The 9432-nt window shown below is 48.7% G+C and overlaps 1 protein-coding gene across 1 annotated transcript; it reads right to left on the bottom strand.

Moving 5' to 3' along the window:
* Positions 1–273: 273 nt before the first annotated feature.
* Positions 274–8597, bottom strand: LAMTOR5 (late endosomal/lysosomal adaptor, MAPK and MTOR activator 5). The gene is made up of 4 exons (XM_075333713.1): positions 8491–8597; positions 6357–6418; positions 4020–4137; positions 274–837 (listed from the first exon to the last, which is right to left on the bottom strand). The coding sequence occupies exons 1-4, from the start codon at positions 8523–8525 to the stop codon at positions 777–779; spliced, it is 276 nt and encodes a 91-aa protein (XP_075189828.1). The 5' UTR covers positions 8526–8597; the 3' UTR covers positions 274–776.
* Positions 8598–9432: the final 835 nt, after the last annotated feature.

Here is a 9432-nt window from a genome sequence, read left to right as displayed (position 1 = left end):
TTTAAGAAGAGGCTTCTCACACTGCTGTCCACCCTGTCTTTTTGACTGACAATACATGATGTAGGTATCTCCAGGTAATAGCAATGACTTTCTAATGCACCTGCTCATAACATTCAAAGACAATTTTCTGTTAATGTAATAGACGGCCAATCTTATTTCTATACCTCCCTAGACAAAACGATTATGATTTGCTAATTAAATGTATTCAGAAATGTTTAGTCGCAGTGATCAGTTACAAGCTGTGTAGATCAATAAATTGAATGGCAAGTGGAGCACTTTCTGGTAAACTATTTTTATTCTTTTAAAGTTTATTTTTTTCGATACATTATATTAAAGCTTCATTACAAATATGTCCACCAAAACTATAATCCATTAAGGTTCAAACTTTTAGTAAAAAAATACCAAAACTTATCTGCCAAAGACTAATTAATTGAACTGAAACCAATAGCAAAGTTCATCCATCTTCCTCTGCAATGTCCTCTATCGTGATCACTTTGCCACTCATCCATCTCACTTATAACAGATGGAAAAGCAAAAAGGAAACCGATGTCAGGACTTTTTTCTCTTTACAGATCTGTTGACCAAGCATAAAACTGCAGGTGTGAGGTCAGTTCTTAACGTGTCAACTGCTGATGTCTGAAGAAGTGATTTTCTGACATTTATGAAATATTCATAACGGGACATGTGAATGGTTTGGGAAAGGCTTTCTTATAAAAATCCAGATTCACAGATGATGGTGGTGTGTATCATTCTATTTCTCCTCCACAGATAAGCTTCTAGGAGGTCATTTTGTGAATCGCTACAGTCAAGCGGTCATGCTTCTGAATCATAATGGTTCTGTAGAGGAAAAAAAATACGAGAGATCAATTCTTTGTCATCCAAGTAAAATTGTAGTGGTTATACAACTTTTATTCTTTGTGATTTTGTTTTTTCATGGGAATATGAGGTACAAATACCCAAGTAAAGACTATAAGTATTGGAGCATTCAGCAATTAATCACCCAATGGAGTGGTACAAGAGGAGAAAAAAGAAAAACACTAAGAAGTGGTTAGAAGGGTTTCAGACACACATTATATATATATATATATATATATATATATATATATATATATATATATATATATATATATATATATATATATATATATATATATATATTCCAAAGGCTTGCAAAGTGAGCTTTACCCCCCTTTGATGCTGCCCTGCTATCTGTCGATGGGCTGGAGGAGTGACATTACAACTAAAGATTTTTATGAAGGATTGCAGGACCCTTGTCCAGTGACCACGTCAGTAGTCTATGATCATCAACCAAAGCCATGGCAATTGCTTCCTAACTGCTGGTATCCCTAGCGTATCTTCAAACTAATAGGACCAGCACACTGCACATATGATTTGGGGGATCCAAGCTGGTAGGAGAAGGTTGGCAGGGCTCTGGTCTGATGGTCATAGACTACCAATGTGGCAGCTGGATCAGGGTCCTATGAATCCTTTCGCAGCTCAGCTGAATCTTTACACAGCAGCTGCAGAGTTAATTCTCATTACCAACACTTCCAAATGTCATCTCACAGTGCTCTGAGCTCTTCCCCTCCCCCCACAATAACAGTCGTGAGTTGAGATATGAAAGTGTTCGTAATGATACATTACTTAGCTCTATGTCTACACCATAGTGGTAGAAATTAGTATGATAAAATCTATATCTATCTATCTATATATATACACATACAGTGCCTACAAGTAGTATTCAACCCCCTGCAGATTTAGCAGGTTTGATAAGATGCAAATAAGTTAGAGGCTGCAAACTTCAAACAAGAGCAGGATTTATTAACAGATGCATAAATCTTACAAACCAACAAGTTATGTTGCTCAGTTAAATTTTAATAAATTTTCTACATAAAACTGTGGGTCAATTATTATTCAACCCCTAGGTTTAATATTTTGTGGAATAACCCTTGTTTGCAATTACAGCTAATAATCGTCTTTTATAAGACCTGATCAGGCCGGCACAGGTCTCTGGAGTTATCTTGGCCCACTCCTCCATGCAGATCTTCTCCAAGTTATCTAGGTTCTTTGGGTATCTCATGTGGATTTTAATCTTGAGCTCCTTCCACAAGTTTTCAATTGTGTTAAGGTCAGGAGACTGACTAGGCCACTGCAACACCTTGATTTTTTCCCTCTTGAACCAGGCCTTGGTTTTCTTGGCTGTGTGCTTTGGGTCGTTGTCTTGTTGGAAGATGAAATGACAACCCATCTTAAGATCCTTGATGGAGGAGCGGAGGTTCTTGGCCAAAATCTCCAGGTAGGCCGTGCTATCCATCTTCCTATGGATGCGGACCAGATGGCCAGGCCCCTTGGCTGAGAAACAGCCCCACAGCATGATGCTGCCACCACCATGCTTGACTGTAGGGATGGTATTCTTGGGGTCGTATGCAGTGCCATCCAGTCTCCAAACGTCACGTGTGTGGTTGGCACCAAAGATCTCGATCTTGGTCTCATAAGACCAGAGAACCTTGAACCAGTCTGTCTCAGAGTCCTCCAAGTGATCATGAGCAAACTGTAGACGAGCCTTGACATGACGCTTTGAAAGTAAAAAGGTACCTTACGGGCTCGTCTGGAACATAGACCATTGCGGTGGAGTACGTTACTTATGGTATTGACTGAAACCAATGTCCCCACTGCCATGAGATCTTCCCGGAGCTCCTTCCTTGTTGTCCTTGGGTTAGCCTTGACTCTTCGGACAAGCCTGGCTTCGGCACGGGTGGAAACCTTCAAAGGCTGTCCAGGCCGTGGAAGGCTAACAGTAGTTCCATAAGCCTTCCACTTCCGGATGATGCTCCCAACAGTGGAGACAGGTAGGCCCAACTCCTTGGAAAGGGTTTTGTACCCCTTGCCAGCCTTGTGACCCTCCACGATCTTGTCTCTGATGGCCTTGGAATGCTCCTTTGTCCTTCCCATGTTGACCAAGTTTGAGTGCTGTTCACAAGTTTGGGGAGAGTCTTAATTAGTCAGAAAAGGCTGGAAAAAGAGATAATTAATCCAAACATGTGAAGCTCATTGTTCTTTGTGCCTGAAATACTTCTTAATACTTTAGGGGAACCAAACCGAATTCTGGTGGTTCGAGGGGTTGAATAATAAATGACCCTCTGAATAAACTTTTCACAATTTAAAAAAAAAAAAGAAATAACATTCTTTTTTCCTGCAGTGCATTTCACACTTCCAGGCTGATCTACAGTCCAAATGTCACAATGCCAAGTTAATTCCGAATGTGTAAACCTGCTAAATCTGCAGGGGGTTGAATACTACTTGTAGGCACTATGTATGTATGTATGTATGTATGTATGTATGTATGTATGTATGTATGTATGTATGTATGTATGTATATATATATATATATATATATATATATCGCTATTAATTCCACAGCGTTTTACATACATTGGCAACACTGTCCCCATTGGGGCTCAGAATCTAGAGTCCCTATCTGTATGTCTTTGGAGTGTGGGAGGAAACCAGAGAACCCGGAGCAAACCCACGCAAACACATGGGGAGAACATACAAACTCCTTGCAGATGTTGTCTTGGTGGGATTTGACCCAGGACCCCAGCGCTGCATGACTGCAGTGCTAACCACTGAGCCACCTAGCCGCCCACGATGATGTCCCTTAAAACTAGAACTTACTTTAACAAAAAAATAAAACAAGACCTCATACATCTATGTGGACAGAAAAATTAATGACTCTTGGAACAACTGTAGGACAAGAGTAAAAATTGCCCAGTCCGGAAGGATCCGAGGCAGGGATAGTCTGGGGGAAGAGACACCCGCTGGACTTTTGCTCATTTCCATATGGCAAGTTGCAGAATAAAAGTGCTTAAAACAGAAATGTTAGATTGGAACCTCAAAGGCTTTATTATAATGTTATCAAATTATATTGGCGGTTTTGAACAGTTAGGGGACCTGACAGGTTCTTTAAAGTTTACATTTAAGTGAAGTGGAAGACCCATACAAAGAAGCAATTATCCTACCCGCTGTCAGATTCCAGGCACACAACTGGCACATCAGTAGGGTCTGTGGTAAGCTTGGCTGCCTGTTGGGGGAGAATGGAGATAACACCAGCATGCTCATCCGAGAGACTTCCACAGCCTAAAAGAAAACAGGATACTATTACATGTACTGGCAAAGATCCTGACTGATCACATAGAATTATTTCCATGAAGGCTTGAACTGGCTCACAGCTGGATAGCCACAGGTTGGGGAACATTGGTCTAGTCCAGACATGGACTGGCTCACGGCAGGATAGCCACAGGTTGGGGAACACTGGTCTAGTTCAGACATGGACTGGCTCACAGCTGGATAGCCACAGGTTGGGGAACACTGGTCCAGTTCAGACATGGACTGGCTCACAGCTGGATAGCCACAGGTTGGGGAACACTGGCCTAGTTCAGACATGGACTGGCTCACGGCAGGATAGCCACAGGTTGGGGAACACTGGTCTAGTTCAGACATGGACTGGCTCACAGCTGGATAGCCACAGGTTGGGGAACACTGGCCTAGTTCAGACATGGACTGGCTCACAGCAGGATAGCCACAGGTTGGGGAACACTGGTCTAGTTCAGACATGGACTGGCTCACAGCTGGATAGCCACAGGTTGGGGAACACTGGTCCAGTTCAGACATGGACTGGCTCACAGCTGGATAGCCACAGGTTGGGGAACACTGGCCTAGTTCAGACATGGACTGGCTCACAGCTGGATAGCCACAGGTTGGGGAACACTGGTCTAGTTCAGACATGGACTGGCTCACAGCTGGATAGCCACAGGTTGGGGAACACAGGTCTAGTTCAGACATGGGACTGGCTCACAGCTGGATAGCCACAGGTTGGGGAACACTGGTCTAGTTCAGATATGGACTGGCTCACAGTTGTATAGCCACAGGTTGGGGAACACAGGTCTAGTTCAGACATGGGACTGGCTCACAGCTGGATAGCCACAGGTTGGGGAACACAGGTCTAGTTCAGACATGGGACTGGCTCACAGCTGGATAGCCACAGGTTGGGGAACACTGGTCTAGTTCAGATATGGACTGGCTCACAGTTGTATAGCCACAGGTTGGGGAACACAGGTCTAGTTCAGACATGGGACTGGCTCACAGCTGGATAGCCACAGGTTGGGGAACACTGGTCTAGTTCAGACATGGGACTGGCTCACAGCTGGATAGCCACAGGTTGGGGAACACTGGTCTAGTTCAGACATGGACTGGCTCACAGCTGGATAGCCACAGGTTGGGGGAACACTGGTCTAGTTCAGACATGGACTGGCTCACAGCTGGATAGCCACAGGTTGGGGAACACTGGTCTAGTTCAGACATGGGACTGGCTCACAGCTGGATAGCCACAGGTTGGGGAACACAGGTCTAGTTCAGACATGGGACTGGCTCACAGCTGGATAGCCACAGGTTGGGGAACACTGGTCTAGTTCAGATATGGACTGGCTCACAGTTGTATAGCCACAGGTTGGGGAACACAGGTCTAGTTCAGACATGGGACTGGCTCACAGCTGGATAGCCACAGGTTGGGGAACACAGGTCTAGTTCAGACATGGGACTGGCTCACAGCTGGATAGCCACAGGTTGGGGAACACTGGTCTAGTTCAGATATGGACTGGCTCACAGTTGTATAGCCACAGGTTGGGGAACACAGGTCTAGTTCAGACATGGGACTGGCTCACAGCTGGATAGCCACAGGTTGGGGAACACTGGTCTAGTTCAGACATGGGACTGGCTCACAGCTGGATAGCCACAGGTTGGGGAACACTGGTCTAGTTCAGACATGGACTGGCTCACAGCTGGATAGCCACAGGTTGGGGGAACACTGGTCTAGTTCAGACATGGACTGGCTCACAGCTGGATAGCCACAGGTTGGGGAACACTGGTCTAGTTCAGACATGGAACTGGCTCACAGCTGGATAGCCACAGGTTGGGGAACACTGGTCTAGTTCAGACATTGGACTGGCTCACAGCAGGATAGCCACAGGTTGAGGGAACACTGGTCTAGTTCAGACATGGAACTGGCTCACAGCTGGATAGCCACAGGTTGGGGAACACTGGTCTAGTTCAGACATGGGACTGGCTCACAGCTGGATAGCCACAGGTTGAGGGAACACTGGTCTAGTTCAGACATGGGACTGGCTCACAGCTGGATAGCCACAGGTTGAGGGAACACTGGTCTAGTTCAGACTTTTGTCTCTGACCAATATAAAATCCCCTGAGAAGTGGCCACATGAAGGAATGACAAGCATAGGATTAATAGATTTTCCTGATCGCTGCTTTGATGAATATAGTAAGACAGTACAGAATAGACTTACACCCCAAGTTCAGTCCTTGAGAATCTGTGCACAGAACTCCAACAATGGATGGGATTTTCATCCTGGAATTAAAGACATGAACCCAAATGTAAATGAACAAAATAAAGTAAATATACTGTAAATCACAGATCTTAAAGAAGCCTCCCATTAAGTTGCTTATTTATTAAATGTGTGTATATGTGCATGTAATGTAGTGTGTGTGATAGAATACTTACCTACAGCCCCTCTCTCCGGTGTCCTGCGCTGTTCTTCTCTTCTTCTGAGTGAGGTCCCCACAATAGCCGGCTCCCTATGTATAAGCCAGATGTCTCTTTTACAATGCTAGTCTATGCTGTCTCGTTCGGACGCTCCATAGACTTACATAGTGAAAGGGACTTTGAGGTCACAAAAACCACAGCGTGACCTCGAGGAGTGTGCAGAGAGGGTGGTGTCACTGACAGAAGACGACCGGCGCTGGACATCGGAGACAGCGGCAGTAGGAGAGTATATAATACACTCACACTACAATACATGCACTTACACACATTTAATGAATAACAAAGTTACTGGGAGGCTTCTTTAATGGAGTTCCATTCAATAACTGTTTATGGACATAGCTGGACGTACAAGATGGACAAACATGAAGAATAAATGATAACATCTGAGTTACTCATCCTCCCCAGGTCCACCACAGCCCCTGTCCTTTTTGACAGGCTGCAGCGATGACATCTCAGTGAACATGAAGAGTCATTGCTACACCTATGGAGGGTAACACCGGGGTTTATTCTCTTTCCCTAATTCACAGGTATGACCCAAAAGCATTCTAATAAGCTATAGGTGTTAAGGCGCAGTCAGACGGCCATATAACACGGAGGACGATTGCACTGCAATGACCGGACTGAACGGCTCCCTCCTGACCCGAGTGTGAGAGCTGTACAGAAATACCTGCTGCTGTCATGCTTGTGCCAGCCCGGGAGATAATCTATAGCCATGCCAGGGTTCGGAGGGCAAGAGATTCACCATCCTCCTATCCAGCAGCCAGAGACTACATAACTGGCCAGAGGACAGAGAATCGCTCCGACCGCTCTACCTAGCACCAATTTATGGAATAAAGGCGTGGGCAGCCACAGACCGGAGCTTTCCATTGTTAAACCTGCTCAGAAGTGTCCATATTGTGCACTGAAAGGCAGGAAGTCAGCCAGAACTCCCAGGCTGTGGGGGGCCGCCACGCACAGGGGGGGTCCCGCCACGCACAGGGGGGGTCCCGCCACGCACAGGGGGGGTCCCGCCACGCACAGGGGGGGTCCCGCCACGCACAGGGGGGGTCCCGCCACGCACAGGGGGGGTCCCGCCACGCACAGGGGGGGTCCCGCCACGCACAGGGGGGGTCCCGCCACGCACAGGGGGGGTCCCGCCACGCACAGGGGGGGTCCCGCCACGCACAGGGGGGGTCCCGCCACGCACAGGGGGGGTCCCGCCACGCACAGAGGGGGTCCCGCCACGCACAGAGGGGGTCCCGCCACGCACAGAGGGGGTCCCGCCACGCACAGAGGGGGTCCCGCCACGCACAGAGGGGGTCCCGCCACGCACAGAGGGGGTCCCGCCACGCACAGAGGGGGTCCCGCCACGCACAGAGGGGGTCCCGCCACGCACAGAGGGGGTCCCGCCACGCACAGAGGGGGTCCCGCCACGCACAGAGGGGGTCCCGCCACGCACAGAGGGGGTCCCGCCACGCACAGAGGGGGTCCCGCCATGCACAGAGGGGGTCCCGCCATGTACAGAGGGGGTCCCACCATGTACAGAGGGGGTCCCACCATGTACAGAGGGGGTCCCACAACTCTCTGCAGCCGCTATCCGATCTACCCCAGCGCTGAGGGGTCTCACAGGGAGGACGGGCTGGAGCCCTTCAGGGGACATTAGAGGACACGTCTGACAATAATATATTAATAAACTGCGTGCTCCAGGGCTGCCCAGACCGGGGATAGGGGCGCTGTAACCTCCTCCGAACCGGTGACTGAATTTCACCACTAAGACATTGATTAATCTGCCAGGGAGGCAATCCGCAGCTACTCTCATCTAGTTATACAGCCTGGGAGTGAGCTCTCGGTGCACGCCGTCCGCCATTACAGCGCTAAGCAGAGTCAGGGCCACTCACGTCTCCTCCAGGTGCTGCTCCAGAGCCGACTCCATCTTCACAGGACGATCTTAGCCCAGCTGAAAGTAAAGCACCGCTGCTGCTGCAATGATCATGTGATTAAGTCACGAGACCGTTAGCAATCCAGCTATTGGTGAGCTCAAGAATCTGTGATGACGTCACGAACATGTGCTCAGTCACGTGTAAGTATTCTGGGCGGGGCAGCTGCATTGGTCAGGTGATCCGGAAAAATGCAGTCTTGCTGATTGTGTTGTAGGCGGTGGCACTGGGATTTAGCCGCAACCTTTGTGTCATGCTGACAGAGCTGTGCCCATGGGTGCAGGGGAGTTGGCAGCACAGGTAGTCCAGTCTTAGGAGGGGGCAGCCAGTGCAGTGTCTCTGTGACAGAGCTGTGCCCATGGGTGCAGGGGAGTTGGCAGCACAGGTAGTCCAGTCTTCGGAGGGGCAGCCTGTGCAATGTCTCTGTGACAGAGCTGTGACCATGGGTGCAGGGGAGTTGGAAGCACAGGTAGTCCAGTCTTCGGAGGGGCAGCCTGTGCTACGTCTGTATGTTACAGAGCTGTGACCATGGGTGCAGGGGAGTTGGCAGCACAGGTAGTCCAGTCTTAGGAGGGGCAGCCTGTGCAATGTCTGTATGTGACAGAGCTGTGACCATGGGTGCAGGGGAGTTGGCAGCACAGGTAGTCCAGTCTTCGGAGGGGCAGCCTGTGCTACGTCTGTATGTGACAGAGCTGTGACCAGGGGTGCAGGGCAGTTGGCAGCACAGGTAGTCCAGTCTTAGGAGGGGGCAGCCAGTGCAGTGTCTCTGTGACAGAGCTGTGCCCATGGGTGCAGGGGAGTTGGCAGCACAAGTAGTCCAGTCTTCGGAGGGGCAGCCTGTGCAATGTCTCTGTGACAGAGCTGTGACCATGGGTGCAGGGGAGTTGGAAGCACAGGTAGTCC

The sequence above is a fragment of the Anomaloglossus baeobatrachus genome, chromosome 2 (assembly GCF_048569485.1).
Source record: "Anomaloglossus baeobatrachus isolate aAnoBae1 chromosome 2, aAnoBae1.hap1, whole genome shotgun sequence".
In the NCBI taxonomy this organism is placed as follows: domain Eukaryota; kingdom Metazoa; phylum Chordata; class Amphibia; order Anura; family Aromobatidae; genus Anomaloglossus; species Anomaloglossus baeobatrachus.
Note: the sequence above shows the minus strand (reverse complement) of the source record. Positions and strands in the feature narration are given on the sequence as shown.

Bases quoted from the DNA above. Each gene is read 5' to 3' on its own strand.
- LAMTOR5 (XM_075333713.1), bottom strand. From the start codon at position 8,525: ATGGAGTCGGCTCTGGAGCAGCACCTGGAGGAGAC. The intron at 6,419-8,490 runs GTGAGTGGCCCT...CTTTAATTCCAG, and splicing joins GAGCAGCACCTGGAGGAGAC to GATGAAAATCCCATCCATTG. The intron at 4,138-6,356 runs GTAAGTCTATTC...GTTTTCTTTTAG, and splicing joins TCAAGGACTGAACTTGGGGT to GCTGTGGAAGTCTCTCGGAT.